At 42.4% G+C, this 21,412-nt stretch overlaps 1 protein-coding gene across 5 annotated transcripts; it reads right to left on the reverse strand.

Annotated features, from left to right (window-relative positions):
* Positions 1-295: 295 nt before the first annotated feature.
* pdgfab (platelet-derived growth factor alpha polypeptide b) lies at positions 296-21,188 on the reverse strand. Of its 5 annotated transcripts, none has more exons than XR_534315.3 (7): positions 20,402-21,188; positions 19,521-19,617; positions 14,267-14,401; positions 12,463-12,653; positions 3,295-3,421; positions 2,640-2,765; positions 296-1,281 (listed from the first exon to the last, which is right to left on the reverse strand). XR_534315.3 is itself a non-coding variant. In XM_017306435.2 (6 exons), exons 1-6 carry the CDS (start codon positions 20,459-20,461, stop codon positions 1,268-1,270), a joined length of 624 nt encoding a protein of 207 aa, XP_017161924.1. In that variant the 5' UTR covers positions 20,462-21,178; the 3' UTR covers positions 296-1,267. The 5 variants fall into 5 exon arrangements, 2 of the variants coding, with proteins under 2 accessions (XP_017161924.1, XP_008414939.2); XR_534314.3 differs by having other exon boundaries at positions 296-1,278; positions 19,521-19,620; positions 20,402-21,182; XR_534313.3 differs by having other exon boundaries at positions 19,521-19,620; positions 20,402-21,182.
* Positions 21,189-21,412: the final 224 nt, after the last annotated feature.

Raw genomic sequence — 21,412 nt, forward strand, 5'->3', positions numbered from 1 at the left:
AACCCAGCTCCAACTACATGTTACTTAGATCTGCACACTGTGGTACCTTTTCTGATATAGTTGTGCGATTGTCATCGACATATTGTAATATCTGCTTGTTTGTTTGTCTGGAAAAAAGGAGCATGACTGCAGCATAAGGAAATATAAACCACCACTAGCTATTGATTCTCCTTTTTTTACACCCTTTGCACAACAGTGATGAAAACAGATTTCAACCTTACCAATTTGACCATCTGCTAAGATGATTTGCATTGTTTTCCAAAAGAAAAGAAAGAAAACATCATTCCTGCTTGGATATAAGTATGCATAATATATTTCATAACAAAAATAAAACATCTTCCTTTAGTGACTCTCACATCTCCTCCTTGCACACATACATCTGAACCATATGCAAGACTTGACATCAATCAGATATACTGCAATATAATACGAAACATGGTTGACGATGGAAAAAGAAAAAAAAAAAACAACTGCTAAAAAACAAAAATGACACTGAGATTGTGATACTGGTGAAAGCAAAGGACTGGACCAAACATACCAGCATGTCTGCGGAAATTAATAAAAACATATTTTTTTTGTCCTTTCTCGAAGACTGAAAGTGACAAAAGCAAATGTCCACACGCATAAATAGTTTGTAAGCAGCGGCGCATCCTCCGTTTTTTTTTTTTTTTTTTAGATCTATATGTACATAGCAGGTAAGGCAATTTCAAAACCGGAAGTCTCTGAGGCTGTTTCTTCCTTAAATTAGAACAAATTGTCCACCAGTCACAATGTTTTCTGCCTCTTATAGCCCTGCAAAATGAACACTCCCAAACTGTTTCCTTGCATCTTTATTCCTATCTTCCTTTTGCTTTCTTCTTATGAATGCAACAGTTGTTTTTTTATACAAACAGGGCACTTTGAGTTATAGCACTGGATTCACAAAAAAAGTCTGATCCCACAGTCTATTTTCCATTTTGCGTCTCTTTTGAATTGTTCATTCCAAATTCCTTCCATCCTCTTGAAGTCTGAGCATCATGGCATCTTCTTTTTTTTTTCTTCGTAATCAGTGGCACAGTTCAGTTGCCCTCATCATTACTGGTTTTGAAAGCACCTTTGGCATTCTGTATGTTTAGTCTGTTGTCTATTTTTCAGTCTCAAGACTTTTGGAGAAAGTATATTTTCCTTAAACAATGTTTGCATGGTGGGTGGAGAGACAGACAAAGAAGATGGTGTCCTCTTCTGGTTTAGGTCCATCCCGTGATGCTGCCCCTTATTCTGGGAGGTCTCACCTCACATCTGCTGCAGGACAGAGAGACAAAGCTGAAATTACTATCACAAATGCAAAAAGACTCCTATTTCATTATTACAAAAGAGATCTTTGTAGATCTCTGCAATCACATCCCAACCTCAGCATTTGCATCCATGCATTTCCTGCAAACTGACACAACACACTTATAACCAATAATGTTCTGAATTAAGTTCCCCAGATACAGAACAACTTGATCAGTTGAAGCACAGTTATGTTCAGGGTGATTTTTCTGTGTACAAAGGATAGTACAGGGAAAAAGATGTGGTGATACAGTGAATCCCAAAAGTATTTACACCCCATGAACTCTGTCACATTTTGTCCAGAAACCATGAATTAGAAATGTATCTTAATAGTATTTTATGCAATAAACTATTTGAATCTGAGAAATGTGATGAGCATTTGCTTTCAGTTTACTTTTAAACCTTAAGTAATAAAACAATCTTTAATGTCCCAAAGAGGATTATTTAAAACATAATCTGAAATAGAAAACACACAGTATAACTGTAATTGGCAAAAAAAAAAAAGCACACTTGGCATTGGTCTATTAGAATACCAATAAATGGAATTGAGCATTTATGATTTTTAAAGTCCATCCATCCATCCATTTTCTTACACCCTTGTAGGGTGTAAGAAAATGGATGACCCCACTGAGGGCAGTGGGGTCAGGAGGGTTGATGGTGCCTATCTCCAGCTAACGTTCAGGGAGAGAGGCGGGGTCACCCTGGACAGGTCGCCAGTCTGTCGCAGGGCAACACAGAGACACACAACCATCCACACACACACTCACACCTAGGGACAATTTGGAGAGGCCAATTAACCTGACAGTCATGTTTTTGGACTGTGGGAGGAAACCAGAGTACCCGGAGAAAACTCACGCATGCACAGGGAGAACATGTAAACTCCATGCAGAAAGACCAGGGTTGGGAATCGAACCCAGAACCTTCTTGCTGCAAGGCAACAGCTCTACCAAATGCACCACTGTGCAGCCTGATTTTTAAAGTGACAAGTGAAAATGTTCAGGGGGTATGAATGATTTTGCAAGGCACTGTAACTTAAAGAGGAGCAAGAGATAATTAAGAGAGAAGGGTGCCTCTTTAGAGGTTAGACAAAACAAACTGCTGATGCACTCAACAAGTCGCAAGACCACCGCTGTGAAACAAAGCACTTGTACAAAGTGAGCATGCTCAAGAGGCCACAAATTCAACATGCACAATTGGGACATGGAGGTAAAACTTGGTAGCCCTCCTTCTCCTCATACTGTGATTGGTGATGGTGATTGGCAGGCCCAGTTTTGGCCTTGGTTGGGCCAGTGTGACACCAAAAGATGACTTCAGTGCTCAATTCCTACCTGTGTCCTGTCACAGCCTTGCAGTGGACTTTGGGTAATATGAGCACCTTTATTATGTCACCAATAAGTCCTTGGTGGGCCTTAGCTTTTTAGGTTTCCTTTTTCTACCTTTAACCCTACGATGGCCTGAAAACACAAAAGTTGGGGAGGGTGAAGAGGAAGGAGGATTTAAAGCAAGAAGCAGGCTTTATGGAAACCGAAGATACCGCAACAGCCCTGGGACAGAAGCAGAGAGTGCAAAAATTTAACTCGGTTTAAATTCTTCAGGTGCCTTATCTGTGCACATTACAGCGCTTATCTGCACACAGATATAGGAAACCTTCAGATCAAGGCATGTTAACTGCTGTCATGCCAAGCAGCCTTTGAACACACACCCTTAACACTCAAATTCTCACAGAGCAAGGCTCAAAGCTTTACAGTTTTCAAACAGAGAGTCACCTTGCAGGTGTTCATGTCTGCTTGGAAGCATTTGGAGGTAAAGGTTCATTTAACCCAAAGCAGACAGAGAGAATAAGGAGGCGTGCACAGTGACAAAAGTGTAAGCGCGGGATTTTGGCCATCAAACTTTAGAATAACAAACACGGTATTTGAAAGGGACTTCGGAAACATCATTTAAGGAAGGTGTTGAAGGAAATCCCAGCTTGTATTTATTTACCTGTTTCTGCATCTAAGTGTTCTACCACATGATGTTGTGATGTGCACAAGCACTCCAGGTGGTCCTCTAACCTCACAAAGACCTCCTTCAGCTTGGGTCTCCTCCTCACGTACTCCACCTTGGCTACCTAAAGGAAAGGAAGAGGAGAAAGATTAGCTATAGGCTCCTGCACATTTACTCTTCCCTGTGTGTGTGTGTGTGTGTGGGGGTGTGTGTGTGTGTGTGTGTGTGTGTGTGTGTGTGTGTGTGTGTGTGTGTGTGTGTGTGTGTGTGTGTGTGTGTGTGTGTGTGTCAATGAATGCACACTGTATTTGTCCACCGGCAAACATCAAGAGGTGTAGTCCCATGACTGATGGCATACGCATAAACTAATTCATAAAAAACTCAGCTAAGGCTTTGCTTGTTGTGTTTGGAGTGTGACAGGAGCATTCCTCAGTGCCTGATTCATTAGGTTTCACTTGTTGTGTGCTCTATGGTCTGTAAGCGTCTGAATGGAGTGTATGACCCCGCTATGAGTTGAAGGAGGAGGGATGAGGGGTAGGATAGAGCATACTGCACCCTCAGGCCCTGGGAAGGTTTGCTCTGGCAAAAGAAAAGAAGCTGGGAGATCCCCTCAGCTCCGACCCAAAGCATCCACATCCAAACAGACACCTAAACTCATTCACCTTGCCTCGACATGTTGATTTTAAGCCGTGTTTCTACATGGATTATGGAACGTTCTGCTTTGCTTGCATGTAGGAAATCTACAGTGTCTTCTAAAATATTCATACTACTTTAAACCTTTTTTTATATTTTGTCACCATACAACCACAGACCCTGTTGAAAGTAAGCTGGCCGTGTTTGCAGCTTCCCACAAACTATGTGGAAAACATTCTTTTGCTGATATTCCTTTATGTCAAGTACATCAATGGAGGTAGATGGATACTTTCAAGCATTATACGCACAAAAGAAGACTGTTCCAGGACACAGAGAAAATTTAGAACTGTTTGGTCATTTCTAAGCTGCTGATGCTCACACTGTTCACAAATTGACTGGTTTGCGGACTTCTGTGTCAGGAGGTAGAAAAGAAATGAGGCTGTGACCGAAGTTCGCCATTTAACAGGACAACAATTCCAAGGATGTAGCCACAGCTACTAATGTAAAAGCTTAGATCAAAGTATATTAGTAAGTATTAGATTGTCCAGAACTAAATTAGTTTGGTTAGCAAAGAATTTGGGGGGGAAAAATGCACAAACAGGCCAGAGACACAACTCAAAACACTCACAGCTATGAATTACTTAGTTTATTAACTCAGGGAAATCAAATGTGAGTTTGCACAAGACAGTTCCATGATTTAGAAAAATGTAAATCATCATACATATTTTATTTGTACAATAAAATATGTGACTGCGATGTTACAAAATTAGTATAAAGTTCAAAAGAATATTTTTTTCAGGGCTCTGCACAATCAGTTCTAAGCTCAGAAAACGGTCAAACAAGCACAAAAAGCGCAACAAGAATTCCAGTCATTCCAAGGCACAGCTTGTTACAACCACCAATCCAGGAGTTATGAATGTTCTGAGCCTTCGTCAACAATGCACTACTGATTAAAGCTCAGATGAAAGCTGAGTAGAAAAGGTTGCATGGAGGTTATGATGATACTGTTGTACAACTGAGGAGAAAAGGTGGGCACAAGCTGTTGCCCTTCTGATCTGAACACCAAGAAAGGTAACATCTCAAATCATCCCTGAAGGCTCTGGAACCACAGGGAAACAATTTCCTCAGCTTCACCTATGCCAGTTGCAGCACGAGAAAGGATATTGGCTGACAACCTCCCAGCACTCAGCAGCGATATGAGCAACACAGTCTTGTACTCGGCATGAAGCTTCTGCACGCACAAAACCGATGAGAGTCTGTTTTCCTCTACCCCATGATGGCACAGTGCCAAGCCTGGCTCTTGGTGGTGAGTCAGTCATGCAGACAAATCAGCATACCAATCTCTGTCTGATAAAACAAACAATAATGCTGAAATTCAAAAAGAGAGAGAGTTGCTTTTTGTGGTATGGAGAGTTGGGGCGGGGGGACGCAGCGCAACTGGAACTGAGGCAGCAAAGAGGCAAAGGGCAAGCAGTTTTTAGCAGTCACTCCTTTGCAACAGTTTCTATCTGTGGAAAAGAAGAGAAGAAGAAAGGCAGTGAAAAGAGGACAAGCAGGCAGGGGAGGTATGTGGAGAGCAAACAGAGGACAATGGTGTCTGGGTTATTGGTGGTGTTTGCTGTTTCCGAGCCATGAAACAGAAGAGGAGCGGGTGAAAGGCCAGAGTGAGGAAGAAACTAGGAGTAGGAAGGTTAACCACCATTCTCATTAGCTCTCACAGGGGAGTACGCATGTGTGTGTACAAACAGAGGTGGTTATTTAAGGACGGGGAGGAGTACCTCGTCATGATCATGACTTGCATTAGAAGGCGTTCATGTGTTACCTATTAACACTGGGTTTCTGGTTTACCCATTTGGGAAATTTATTAAACCAACACTGACACGACAGATAGAAAACTTATCAAAGGTTTGCATTTGTTTACAAAAAGTGTGCTTAACATCCCCAAAATGACGCGACTTTCTCAGAAAACCGCTGCCAGTGTTTAATCCGATTATCTCACTGGAAAATACAGATGAAAGGAGAAAGAGATGAAAGATGCAGCTGCCTTTGCGGACAGCTTGTCTGCTGATGCCGGTTACGAGAATGTCTGCGCTTGCAACTTCTGAGCAACTGCTCCAGAAGTTGCGAGCAGGAAGCGAAGAAGACAAAGCCTTGTCTAAGACTTACTGCTGACGCTAATCCTAATGACTAAGACACACACAAGCTCTTCTGGGCCAAACAAACAGCTATTGACAGAAGGATGAAGCAATGGCCTCCCTTGATGTGAAGCCCAGCGGTTCATTTGTTTCGATGACCTGCGCATATGGGCCATAATCGCTCTCATATCAAGCAAACAAACATAATTTCTAATTACAGGCGTACCTCGCTAGTACCAAGTAAGGCATGGTATTCTCCATCAGGACTCCCTTAAATATTTTTGGTAAAATTCAACAAGGAGTCAAAAACCTTCCTAGGAGAACGTGGTGCATATCCACACTGCAGCATCATACAATTGCTGCTGATTTCTCAGTTGCATGTCTATGAAATCGATCTCAATTTTACTGAGTTTGTGTACAATTCTTCCTTCTGAGCTCTGACCTCAATAAGTATTTTCATCCACACAACTGCCCCTTGTATTTTCATTCTCCTTAAATCAATATTTCAGTCAAGTCTTTAGAAACCAAACATATCCAGCTGTTTCTGAAATACACTGGGCTGGCAATATGATACAAAAAGCCATATCACACTTCAAGTTACATACATTGCCTTTCTTCCCCAATTCTGGTGCACAGTGTAAACCTCAGAAAGTTGCCTTCATCACATCTACATGCATTGGGTTGCTTTCTTGTGTTAGAAGTAAGAGCTGATGAGGACTTTTTTGTAGCCTTTCTGTGCATTGTTGTCTTATTAACAGAGAGTTACACTCTGTTGCACAGTCAGTGACTTCGCATTTAAAACCTAGATAAGAAAGCGCCCCTCTCCCATGCTACGACACAGGGCCCCACACTCTCTTTGTATAAATCAAACCGCTTTAAACTCCCTGGAAATCCAGGCCCTGAGAAAGAGTCCCCTGAGTGGCAGTGGAATGATATCCAATCCAGAGGGTTGGGGGTGAGGCTTGAAGGTCTGGGAATCACACCCCCTTTTGGTTTTGGCTTGTCCCCAGTGTCACCAGCAGCCCTTCTGTGTGAAGCCGTTTGTCCGAGTCGGGGCTAATTGGGAATTCCCTGAGCACAGAACACTGACGATGAGAGCATGATGAAGGAAGGGGAAAGTTTTGCTCCGGACTTCCAAGCAAAACACAGCAGGGATGTGGATGTGCACCGCGGGCCATGGCAAACTGGAACAGTGACAAATTGAAGCAAAAATAAATAAAAAGTGCATGTGTATGTTTGCAGAATGGAGAGGGGTGGAAAGAGGCTGGGCAGGGTCACAATTCATCCATCAGGAGGGAAAACAGGCAACAGAGACAGTCTGTGTTTACTGCCCCCCAAAAAAAGAGGAGAAAGGAGAGGCTTTGTGCATCTCCATCTGTTACTATTTCTGTTTGTGCAATGAAATAAATAAAAGAAAGGAAATTACATTAACAAAGCACATTTGTTTTAACAAAGATGCAAATGATTGAAGTCTGAAGGTGCATTTCTTGCAAAATGTTGCGTAGGTTTCAATATTGCCTAAAAGCAACACTTGCAAAGTCAAACTGTGTGACCACAGTTCTATATAGGAAATACACTTGTTCTAAGTTCTTCTTCAGTTATGAATTACTGTTTACACACTATGCAGTGACATCCACTGTTTGAAATAAGAACTACAGTGAGCGTAGTGCGCCTGACGTTGATGCAAGAACTAGCTTGCGCACAAAACCATACCAAGCCATACCCAAACCTTTACGGTTTCAAAAATACAACATTTTTCCTTCAACTCATCCCTATGATTTCAACTCCTTTTAAGGGGCAACAAGGAAAAACTGAGTTTTATCCAGCTGTAGGGAGAACAAATTAATGCCCCACCCCTACATGTTGCTCCATCCTGCCAGTCAGCTTGATGGCTTTTAAGAACGATAAATACAACTCTTTAAGTATATCCTCAACAAGACAGTAAATAAATGAATTTTTAAAGTTATTTCCTGAGTATGTACCATTACAATTTTTGGTTTTTAAACTTGTGTTGCACTAAAGAGAGCAGAGTATTAAAAGAGGTATGTGAAGTTAGGACATCACATAGCTTTAGGCTATTAATTGAAATGAAAATAAATGTTGTAAAATCAATATGGGACCAATTAAATCCTATTTTACATTTCTGTATTGAATTATCTTACCAATACTGAAATACCGTGAGAGTCTCATACCAGCCCAGGCCTTGTTGCAGTAGTCAAGGGTGGAAAAAAAAGAAGCAACAAACTCCTGTTCATTCCAGACTCCAAGTGCATTGACAGAAACCATAATTTCAGAAAGGGACATTACTAAGCAACGCAAAGGATGAAAAGTGAATGAGATTTAATGAGAGAGAGCACAGATGATGCAAAGCCTTGACAAGTGGGGTAAAATTAGAGAGTTGCAGTTTCAGGAGAGACAGAGGGAGTGAACAACTATTTCACACGTCAGACAATCAGACTCCAACACTGAAGTGCGTAGAGAGGTGCTCTGGATGGGCTGAAGCATGAGGAGCAGGAGGGAGGACAGCAGGGAAGGAGTGAAGTAAAAATACAGACTATTGAGTCAAATATGATTTAAAAAATACTGCTTCTCTCCCTGCTGAAGTGTTCCAGCCGCTGCAGCAGTAGCCAACATCTCAGACACTCCCATGGTCTGCGACCTGCGCCGCCATGTTCACACAAACTCCCTCACCCTTCTTCATCCACCAGGAGAGCTGACCAAATCAAAGGGTAAATAATTCACAGCTGCAAGGCACTTCAAACACAGAGGCCCCTCACTCCCATCTGAACCCCCCCCTACCCTGTCCCTCACATGACCATAAATCATTCTCACTGTATCAACGCCACACTTTTATTTATGAAACACCCCGTAAGTCAGAGTCCCACAAAACCACAGGGGTACAGCTACCGCTACCCCCCGCCCCCCAGTTCCCCGCCATGACCCACCGTCTGCTGGGGTAATCATGTGTGAGTATGTTTGCGTGTAGGGGTCGAGGACCTGGAGGCTGGCGCTGAGAGATATGTGGGACCCCCACACTCTGTACCGGGCCATTTCCGCCTGGCCTCAATTGTCCTCCACTTTGATCCAGTAGCCATCAACACTTCATTACTCTGCGGTCTGTCTTCCTCTTGCTGCAGCTTCGCACAAATGGCCTCATCTGGGTTTGCATCGTGTCGAGGACTCGCTCTCCCTCACCCACGTTCGTGTCCAACAAAGACGTGCCCCGACAACCCATTCTAAACACCGCAGCATGCTTGCTTGGAAGCCAATTACAGGTTCCCAGCTATTAAAAGCTACTAAAAGGTAAAAGTGATACACCCTTTAGATTAGATTAGGAACATCATGACGCTAATTTAAAAGGTTGGTTCTCGTGTTTTGCTTGTATTGTTGCAATTGAGTCTCCAAACTTCCTCTTTCCTAATGTCATTTGTAAACAACATGTAAACTCAACGTTTTACTCATTTCTTTTGGTCACTGCTGTACAATGTTTTTTCTTTCAGAAATCTACTTGGTTTGTGTGCCAGTCATTTTTTTTTCATGGGAAAAAATATACTGTATGTAGAGGTAATATAGGTCTAAATATAATACTCATGAAGCATGTGTCAGTATGAGATGATCACAATATTATAATCTTATGCAAAAGTCCAACACCTTCCTACATTTTCTGCAGATTTCACCAGCTCAGTTCTGCCTATTTCAAGCTCCTTTCTCAATGAGCTGTTTTGGGCTATGTCACCATTATGCAAAGAAGATGTGCTTCCTCTCACTAGACCTCTGTAAAGTTACTACCCTGCCAATGAACAATACAGGCTTGTACAGAACAGGGCCTGCACAGACCTATCACCCAGTCTCAAGTGAATGGGCAGAATAAGAGCAGATGTAGAGCTGGTTTAGACAAATCTAGGTTGGAGTAAGGTGGAAAGAAAACACCAGAAATCTTCCATGCTGATCCTTGGCTTAGAGAAGAAAAACAATCCGGACCCCTTGGCAGTCTGAGAGAATTTTTAGCTTTCTAATAAAAGAACGAAAAATGAACAAACTGAGCCTCTGTTCAAAGTCAAAGCTTACGCTGAGATAATGTTTCTTGCACACAATGTGATGAATGTCACTTGATCAGAGAAAGCCCCGAGGGATGCCTTCCTTTGGGACACAACGCCTTTCACCCTCCCTGCCACCCCCAAAGTATCAGTCTGTTGTCTGTGTGCCCATTTTTTCACCCATGTCATGAGGGGGACACAAACAAAGCGGAACGGAGCATTCCGGGAATAGCTGAACCGAACGTCTTGAAATGCTGTCGCCAGCGTCTTTTCATCCCTCTACGTCGTTCCGATTGCAGACAGAGCTCCTATTGAGGATGACATTCACCAACTGTTTGCCAAACAGAAAGGCTGAGCCGCTTCCATGCAGACAGACAGACACAGATGATTTTGTGGTATATCAGAACTCTCGACTTTGACCACAACATGAGTCAGCGTTTCTGACCAAAAGCCCAATGACCTTCGCCCCAGTCTCAAGTCTTTTGCAGCCTAGTGTGCTTTCTTCTAGGATTAATCTGAACTTAGATCCATCCATCAAACCAGTAGCTCTGTCCAACTTCAGTGTATCTGTTAAAGAAAAGTTTGTTTCGTAATGGGGATGTTATGTTGCAAATGATGTGCAGAACATTTTCAGGCATACTGAACATTTTGAATGTTGCCAAAAAATTTTGTCCCACCTGGCCAGAGCACCTTCCAGATGTTTGCTGTGTCTCCTACATAGATTGCAGTTAATTCCACCTGAGCTGTGGGTCTCTGCAGCTCCTCTAGCATTGCAATGGACCTCACGGTTAGTTCTCCAATTAATTGCAATCTTGCTCAGTTTAAGTGAAAAGCCATATCTTATAAGTGACAGGTTATTTTTTTTCCTATTTTGGATGATGTATTGAACAACACTACGTGAAATTTTCAAAGCTTGAAGTACTTTTCATAACCATAAACTTGTATTTGTCCAAGCTGTTGAGAGCCATGCATCCTCAATGCAGCTTTGTGATGACCTATTACACAAAATCCCAGTAAAATAGAAAAACTGCTGTTAATAAAAGCTCCATAGCCCAGATTGGCATTTGTTTTATGACTAGATTAGACTATCAGGCAGAGATCTTTAAAAACTTGGATGAAAGGCAAAAGGAAAACAACTCTGGCAGTCCCAGTGACTGGGCAAGATCAAGCTGTCTGCAGCAATAATTAAGTACAGATATAGACAAACACAGTCAGAGTATTCTTGGCTACGCTGTTTATACCTTGGTTGTCTCTAACTTCAACAGGGCAGACCACATAGTCCCCATACCTCCGAAAAGAGCAGTTCCCCAACGCAATACCTCCACTGTAAATATAATGAGAAATACATCTCATCTCCTGCCACCATGTCTCCCCTGATCTTGCGCAGAGGGACATGTTTTCAAGAAAGCTATGCTCCTCATTCTCACTGTCATTTTGTCGTCCAAGGGCACACTGTTTCCAGAAAAGACAAAAGGATAAACAGGAAGACGTTGAAGCAGTCCTGCAGCATGTGGCACCCTGACAATCTCAAACATTGCTTTTTTATTTCTTGAAACCTGGCAGGAGCTTCCCTCTCTGGGCAATTCCTTCAACAGATACCCCAGCCAACAGCTACCTCCTTCCCTTTTCTTTCATCTTCTCTCATTTGTACCATTCTGATGCCCTCACCTTGAACTTCCACCAAGCAAGAGACAGAGTGATGGAAAGGGGTTTGAAATGGTTTGAAATGGTAGGGAATGACGTTGGTAGAGGTCAGATGGACAGTTTTGTGGGAAGGCATCAGGAGGGGTTCTCCTAAATAAGACATTGGCATGTGATTTAGTGTTGTGTCAAATTTTTCATGTCAGAGTTCCAGATATCTCAGTCCTTTTTAGTCAAATTTTAAAGTAGAAATATAATTTCAAGTTGTGAAGTTCCATAGTGTTTTATAATTAGATATTTGAATATCATGCTGATGAGCTACTCTAGCTAAATGATGAAGGATGGGCACTATTATTGGATACCCTAGAGAGGGAGGATGGATGGATGGATGGATGGATGGATGGATGGATGGATGGATGGATGGATGGATGGATGGATGGATGGATGGATGGATGGATGGATGGATGGATGGATGGATGGATGGATGGATGGATGGATGGATGGATGGCCAGACAAACTCTCTACTTTCGCAGGTCTCAGAAACTCTGAATGCTAAAAATTTTAAGACATTGGATTTAAATTCTCAGATTTACTTTCCCAAAAAGCACAGAGAAGTGTGAGTTGTACAGAAAACAAAGCCAGACAGACTTACCACATGAGGGCAAGAGACATGTTTGTACTTGGTTTGATAATTGGTTTATTAAGGAATCCAGTCTTACCTTAACGGTGCGGTGGTGCTTGCGGGAAGGGTGACAGCGCATGTTGCTGGTGTTGCAGCATCCTGTGCAGCGCTTCACCTCCACACAGGGCGGCCATATCAGGAAGTTGGCAGACGTGGGATCCACCTGGCTCCGGGGGATCTCGTAGATCACCGTCCGCGTCTTGCATGCAGCCGGGACGGCCTCTTCGACTGGAAGTGAGACAGTGGCTCAATGCATTTGTTGTGCATGTTACAACATCTAGTGACGCATTTCCCGACCTCAACTAAGTGCTTATGTATTGTTGGAATCTGATCTTCACACACACACAGCTGCTTGTACTCTTGATGACTCACTTGATGTGAGAGCTGCTAGTCTTGCAGCTCATATCGCACCTAGCATCTTTTAGGAGTGTTAAGAACACAAGCTTTCCAAAAGACTGATCTCATATCAGCTAAAAGTCTTATTAGCGTAGCATGACTCGGCAAGACGGCCATTACTTCAGCAGGTGGGAAATTTAATAACCACAGATGTTTAATTCAAATGCTACATAAAAAGGATTTTTTGTGGGTTGTATAATTATTTAAATGAATCACAAAGGTTTGAAAAGGTAATAGGAAATTGTTGCTAAATTCAAAAAAGTTATTTTATGTCTGTAAAAATATTGTACTTAAATATATTGATTAGAAATTAGTTCCAGGTGTTGGTTTATTCAAATGGGTATCTTATCACATTGTTCATGTGTAGTGTCCAGCATTCAATGACAAGGTAGGTTTGTGTCCTTGAGGGGGTAAGAGGATCAGAGGAACAGGGGGAGGTTTGGACAGGGGGTGGGTAGGGTAATCTCATGCCAAAGATGCCGCCCTGGGAGGTTGCCCATTTGCCTGTCAAACATAGCCTAATTCTTATTTTGTGTTTCTTTTAAACTTGAGAATATAAAATTGTAAACTTAAAGAGTTAAATGTAAAAGAAAAAAAAACAACTTAAGATTTTCTTAGTTTAAAACACATCTTTTAGTTTCTTAAAGTCACCTAATTTCTTTTTAGAAATACTGATTAAAATATGCTTAAATAAGATGTTCGCAAATGTTACTAATTTTGTTTTATAGTTTGTTTTATCTCTGTCCAGTGGTTTGAGATGTGTAAAACTGTTTGCATTGTAATAATTATCCTGTAAAGAGGAAATGCCAATCATGCATTGAATGCAAGAGCTTCTGTGGAGAGCAGCCAAAATGCCACACTATCTCATAATCCTATGGTGCCGGACAAATAAATGAAACACGACCAGCAGCTTCGTCCACGTCCAGCATCTCCACTGCTGGGAGTATCGTGGCGAGCATGCACTCTGCAGGCTCCACACCTCGATCAGATATCGTACCGCGTGGCATTTTAGGAAGAAATCTGACTGAGGAAAGAGGCGAGCTGCAACTTGAACCCTGAATGTCTGGAATTTCCACACTTGAGGATATATTTCTCCCCTGACGCGTGTGTCTTTAGATCTGCAAGCCTCGGGCCAATTAAAAGGCTTGGTGTCAGACGTCCCCGTCAACCCCGCGCGCTAGCCTCCCTTTCTCATGATTCCTTGATTGCAAATAAATACTGGGTAGATGTCTTCATTAGGGTGCCTTTTATCCCCCTTAAAAAGCAGTATAAAAACCACTAACTGTTAGCTTTGTTGGAAATTAGTGTAAAGTGATCTGTTTCATGTCCTGGGAACTTCTGTTTAAGAAGTGAGATTTCGGATTATTTTCAGGGCATGTTGACGCCGTGTGTGCCAAGTTGTCACGCATGTAATGATGCAACTTCTGAGCTCCAACTGGTCTTACCAATGCTCCTCTTGCGTCGGCTGTGCAGCTGGGAGCTTTTCAGTTCATTGTAGTAACCGTGACGATGGGACGAGTTCTTATTGTGGTTGTGGTGCTTGTGGTGCTTGTGCTCCTCAACAACATCGTTTCCCGTACCTCGTCAGAACAGAAGGACGCCATGTTAATGATGTCACAAACAAGTCATTCACCAAACAAGTTCAAGTTCAACTTTTGCTTGTCATGTTCACAGGAGAAACACTTTTACCTAAACCCAGTTCATTCCAGTTCAGTCTAGTTACATAGTCACATTGAGATTCAGTTACACAGTGCAATTCAATCCCAGTTATAACACAGTGCAATCAAGAAGCTCCTAAACAGATGAGTAAATGTTTATAAGATTGATTTGCAACTGTTTATTCAAGAATTTTAGATAAGAAGTGGAAGTAGGAAAAAGGCAGTGATTTCTTCTTATGTAATAGTTAAATTAAAGCATTCTTGTAAGCCTTTGATAGTATATGAATCATAACACTAAGCATAGGTTTATCACACAAAAAATAAGGGTGGGAATGAAAAGAAAGAAAAAATCTCCCTAAATAATTTTGAAGAGGCCTAAAGTGCAAATTGAAAGTTTTAGATGAACCTAAACACGTTAAAAACTATTTAAATACAAATCAAGTTCTACATTTTCGTCACATTAAGATCAAACTCTGCCTCTCTCAGTTGCGATCTAATTATGATATTTGGAAGGATAGAGTGAATTTTATTCCTGATTAAACCAATTCTATACATAAAGGTTTCTATAAGGCACAAAGAAACACAACATTTCTATGACTGGAAGTTATGAACTGGTGATACACTGGTTCCCATGTTGGAATGAATACTAAGAATTACATTTCTCAAAGAAACAATGTTATTTCTGGAGACTCCTGTGACATCACCACAGCTCAAAGTTAAATGGACATGTGTCTCAACAAAGTTATGACTCAAACATAGCCAGACATTGTTAGTCTGGCTACCGTACTGGGAAGTCGCTATAAATTGTATTTCTGATAGAGACAAGAATGTCATGAAGTCATCACCGCAGAGATAAAGGAAAATCACGACTAAACAGAGATGTGACTATTTGCTAGTCTGCCGACTACAGTAGAAAAGGACACTCTTGTTTTTCCCTTAATGATGAGCAATACTCGGTTATGAAAGCATTTTCAGGATTAAGTAAGAATTTTCAACTGCCTTTCTAACAACCAAGTATTGGTTGACCACATGGCCATAATGAAATAAAGTATATTTTATGTTCTCAGAAGGTTTATACAGTTCTCTTAAACATGCAAGCATGGTAACGTCTAGTACACTGGCTGCAGGTAGGAGGTTCAGTTGTGCACTGGGTAATCGCTGACATTATATGTCAGCCTCCCTCAGTGACTAGGCTAAACTTTTTTTTAGCTGTAGCAAGACGAAAGTGAGTCAGCACTGACTTGAAAAAAACAACCAGCTTTTACAGACACAGAGGCTTAAAGTGGTCATTTGACAGGTAGGGCCCGGTCACCTTTATTTTAGGCCTAATTAGTGGTTCTGTGTCCCTCATTTACTGCAAATGTTTGCTTTTCAATCACTTTGTGGTTTTTTGGGGAAAGTACATGTTTTGCTAACATAGCCAGCTCAGTTTTTTTTCATGTTCACGGTCATCTGATAAGACGTGCTTGTTTTGGTCTCCACCCAGACTTTAAAGGTGGATTAAGAAAAAGTGCAAGAACAGCAATAAAATTATAAACCTTGTCTGCAGGATTCCAAGAGCGTCTGACTGTGTTTGCAAACTGGGTGGGTCTGCCTTTCTTATGGTATATCATGCTTGTATAGGATTATTCTACACATGTACACTGAGCAAAAAGACACTGTACAGCAATCAGAGAAACTCTTCTCATTATCCTACATAATGTGGAAAAGCTTTAAGTACACATATCTGAACAGAGTTCAACTGTAGGCAAACACAGTACTCTTTCAGCTTTTTTGTGAATTCCACTAAAGTAATTCGAAGGGATTTCCTCAAACTATACATCGTCCACCACTGGGATCGGTTGTTTATTTGCTTTTTGATCATTTCTTTTTTTCAGACCTGTCCGTCAGAGACAGTTCAGGGAATTTCCTTCCAGCTTGTCAGGGAGTCAGTCAACCAGTAGGCGACCCAGAACTAAAGGTTCACTGGAGGGAAGTGTTGCCTGCAGCTGAAGCTGGGAGTCAAACAAAGGGCTGAGCGATCATTCTTTCAGACCATTACACTCACACACACACGCACACACACACACACACACACACACACATTCATACTGTACATAACATCCCAATCTATAAATCTTTTCATCTCTTACTGTCAGAAATACACAAAAGGTAGGAGAAGAATACGGCAAATATGGAAAGTTTGATGTAAGGGAAAGTTATATTGGATTTGACAGAGAGGCCGCATAAGAAACAGGAAAGAAAACGAGGTGGAAAGACTACAGCGGTGGAGTGAGGGGGCTTGATCCTTTCCTGGTTCCAGGTGACTAATATGTATGCACACGCCCAGAGTCTCTAGACAAGAGACCAGAGGACAGGAGACAGTCTCTTACCATGAATCAGGCTTTCAAGACTGGCAAATTACTCCCTCCATTAGCTAAGGGCTTTAACTCCCTCCTTTTGCTTCTTCTCCTCCACTCTTTCATTCTCCCTCTCCTTGAACAAACAGCCAGCATGTTGTTGACTTTCAGTGTAAGGGACTCCCTTCGTCTGTCATTCTTTCGCATTTGTCTTCTTTCCTTTTAACAGCTATGTGGCTGAGTTGACAAAATGTAGGCTTAAGTCTAATAGGCAGCAGGGTACTTCTGCGGTTGTGGGTAATAACAGGTGGCAAGCAACTCCCCTCTCTTAGTGTCAGAGTTATCTGTTAACTGTGCGGGAGACAGAAGACAAAGCAGATTGCACAACAACCTGCGGCTTCTCCGATTGAAGCCGGAGCGCCGTCTCAAGATGTCTCCGACTCCCTCCTCCACCTCTGCCCCTTTCCAAGAGTCAGGTTCCCTTTTCTGTCAAAGTTCTTCACTGAGAGAGATAAGAGCAGGCAGGCGAGGGGCCACCTCAGAAGGGAGAGAGGGACAGAGAGCAGGAGGAGAATAACGAGGAGAGCAGCACCTCGGGGGCCAGACAGCCATCTGCAGACTTCAACAGGGTCATCTCATCTGACAGTCAGAGCTGAGGACAGGGACTTTGCAAAAACAAATGCAAGCCTGCACTGAGCACAGGAGTAGTGCAAGCCACCCCTGGGCGCCCTGTTTATCCTGCCACTTCCAAACTTCACCCCCTCCTGGGACAGAAATCACAGAATAATTAAAAGCTAATTCTGAAAAGTTCACCTCTGTTTTAAAATCTCCCCTCCTAGATGATGTCACGCTACATAGTATTTTGCCTTAACACTGATAACTTCCCTAGTTCAAACAATTGGCAACAAAAGCTCCAAAAATACCCCTCCGGCTGGCGTCTGGGGTCTTTTAATGAGCTGGCCAGCGCTGACCAAGCTGACCCTCAAGACAGATTTATGTCCTCGTATAACAATAATTAGCCTACTGCTGTTACTCTGCAAAGCATTAATCTGTTTGAAGAAAGACACATTAATTCAATTACAAACACCTTTTCTCATCCATGAGGCACCAAAGCGGTTTATTCTGGGCTCAGAGTAAAGTGAAATGATGCCTGCTGTGGAAAACAGCCCGGTTTGATGTTAATTAAATCCATCACCGAAGTTGTTCTATTAATTAAATCCTATAAAACTTTGTAAAAACCTTGCCACATTTTGTTAAGGTTCCAACCACAAACTTTTTATATTATCGTACTTTATTGGGATTTTATGGGATAGGTCAGCGCATAATTGAGTTAAATTTTAAAGTGGAAAGAAATGACAATGTGGTCTTCTGAAAAGCATATTTCTATCCAGGCCCTTTACTGGATAGAATAAAATGTTCTGTGCAATTATCCTCAGAAATCACCTAATCCCAAACATGTGCAATTTAACCCCAAGCATCTGAGGCAGCTGTAATTTGAAGGCTCAGAAGTTTGCTTGAGAATGTTGGTGAGCAATAAGCTTGATGAGAAAGAAATAACAAAGAAACTGAGAAAGTTTAGATCAAGGTGAAGTTATGGATAGAGTTCATCATCACAGAATGAAAAGGATTTGGCACAACTGCAACTGGTTCAACCATCCCAACAGTGAATCATGGTGGTGGTAGCATCATGATGTGGGATTGTGGTCACAGTTGTTGAGAAGACAGAAGGAAACACGGGGATAATCCTAAAGTTGAGTTAAACGTTTCTGGACTGGGGCAGAGGTTCTCCTTCTAGTCGGACGGCAACCTTAAACATACAGTCAGATCAACAAGAAATTGGTTTAGTATGTGTGAGAAAAGCCTAGTCAAAGTCTAGACATAAATTCTGTTGACTTTGTCTCAGCAGATGCTCTCCATCCAACCTGACTGAGATCAAACTCTTTTCCAAAACGGAATAGACAAATTTCAATATTTAGAAGAAAACATGCATCCAAAAGCCTACAACGAATTGAGTTATGAGGCGCTGAATAGAAAAAAAATCTCAACATAAGCACGCGTCAATTTCCTTCTGTCGTAAAATTCTGCACTATAAAATACATTGAAATACGTGGAGGAAGCGCAAGAAAACACAAAACGTGGCTATTACAACCTATAACAACTCAAATTCCAGTCTCTGCCCTTGTTTGCTGAATGTAAAATGTAGAGAGTTGTAAAGCGGGAGAGGTAATTACCCCTTTCTGTTGGCAAATCTGCACAGAAGGAGCCCTGAACTTGATATATGACAGCAGCCTGTGTAAATAGAGGCTCATGTGAAGGCAAACAAGTTCTTCCAGCGCACAGATGTAATTTAATCAGCAAGACAGTCTGGGACACAGAGGGAGAAGAAGCCCAGCTTGACCTGCAACCTGCTACAACGTTTCACCGGATTTATGGCACAAAAACATGCGGCAGTCTGGAGGCAACAAAGCAAGTTCACTGAACTCACCCTTCATCACATGTGTGCAGTAAATGCACTTGTCTCGGATCGTGCGTTTTCAAATGTGCCAACTATTGTTTAGGTCAATCATAAAGCCGCAACATAAGAGCCTTGACTTTTTATGTTGGGTTTAATCAGATTAATATCCAAAAGGCGGGGTGTCCGACCTGCAGACACATGACGCGGGGAAAAAAATAAATAAATAGTATCAAGAGGCAGAATTTACCTACGGAGTCAATCTCCAGTAACCGCTGGAGGTCGCTGATGCTGTGGATTTCACTGTTGGAGAGTCGATCGATCAGCTCCTGGGGAAACTCCACTTCCTTCTGTGGCAGGGAGCGGGGCGGGTGGGGGCAAAGAAATCAAACAAGAAAATAAGGTTAGAGATGTGCCGAGTGATTGGGAAGCACATGGGGGATTTGTTTGGCTGTATAAATAAAGACTCAACTGAGGAAATCTTTTGAGAAGCCAACTTTGCAACAAGGTGCCAGAGAGAGAGAGAGAGAGAGAGAGATCCGTTGCGAACTTAGTGAATAACCAGCAACATTAGACGTCTGAAAAACACATCACTTTCTTCCGCTAAGCTGAAGCGCGAAACTCAGACTGAAAGCTGTAAGACTGCGGGAGCGGCAACCTCGCACCCTTTGCACTTGTCGCGCTTCATCCAGGCACCTCGGGTTGAGCAAGACGTGCGCAGCCCTTACAGGAACAGCAACTATTTTTATCAGCCAGAGCGGTTCCCATGGACGCGCTTGGTCCAACCAAAACGTTTGCCCAGTTGCCCTCAAGCTACAAACAGATTTGGCACCAAAAAAAATAAATAAAATAAAGACCAAAAATAACTGCGTTGTGTGCGTCCAAGCGCATGCAGCGGTGTTTACTTTGAGACGCGCACTTGTGAGAGAAGCTGCCTCAAATCATCTTGGTGGTTTTATTGTTTTGATTTTCTTTGCATAGGCTTTAATTCAAACCTCATTCGTACGGAGTTTAAATTAAACACCGCGTTTCAGTGTTATGTGTATGTTTGTGTGGCCCTTCAGGAGAGGACCTTTGCACTCTAATTGGAATTTTTTTTTTTTTAAACCTGGCTGAATCTGGTCACTTTACCTCAGCAGTGGCCAGCAGGTACGTCGTCCACAGCAGGAAGCAGCAAATTGTGGCTCTCATCTCCTTTTACTGTAAAGTCTCCCTCAAACACGAAAAATGTGCTGCCGCGTAGGAGCCCCTGAGTCGCTCCTGGCTCCAGAGGATCCACAACCATCCCCTCAGGGGGGGAAACGGTGTAGTCAGAGCAGCTCGGCCAGACGCGCTGCTTGTACTTGCTTGAAACTCTCGGGCTTAGCAGTCTTCTTTTTTATTCACATTGAGCTGCGTCCTCTTGGAAAAAAGCCCTGCGCTCCAGCACAGCATATACCTTCCTTACGCACGCGTGAGGCAAATCCAATAAACAAGTCAAGCGCACATTGCACTTGTCCTTCACCTTAGCAAAAAAAAAAAAAAAAAAGACTTCACACTTTGACCCAATGCAATGAGAAACCACACATAAAAAACAGCTGCTTGTCTCTGAGGACAAGTGAAAGCGCACTGCTTTTTCTCTGTTCTGAAAGTCTTGAATGAAAAATAATCCAAAAGATGCCCTAAGGAAATCTTCAATGGAGAAAGGCGTCCGTGACGGGCTGTTCAGAGCGTGTCTGCGCGCAGGTCCTTGGACGTGTAGGACTCTGGAGTGAATGGTGTCAGAGCGCCTCTGAGCCGCTGAATATAGAGAGCCAGCAGCTCTGTGCCCATTGCGCCTCCCCTCGCGTTTGGGTGATCGTGCATCCATTCAGCAAGGGGAGCTGGTTGGCTGATGACTTAAAACTCCAAGATCCGTCCCCATGCCCCTCTTACCGCCTCCCCCCTCCATCCTGTGTGAGCGAGTGCATGAGTGTCTATATCCTTTGAAAAAAAAAAAAAAAAAAAAAAAAAAAACGAGAGCCCTTCACAGATTTGGTGTGTAGTCCGCTTTTATTTACAAGAATACTAGAAAATAGATCCATTTTTCAAAGACATTTCCTTCATCTCATTACCCAGCACTACACGGATTGATAACTGGATTAAGAAGAAGTAGGATGCTCT

This window comes from Poecilia reticulata, chromosome 8 (assembly GCF_904066995.2).
Source record: "Poecilia reticulata chromosome 8, P_reticulata-male-v2, whole genome shotgun sequence".
NCBI lineage: Eukaryota > Metazoa > Chordata > Actinopteri > Cyprinodontiformes > Poeciliidae > Poecilia > Poecilia reticulata.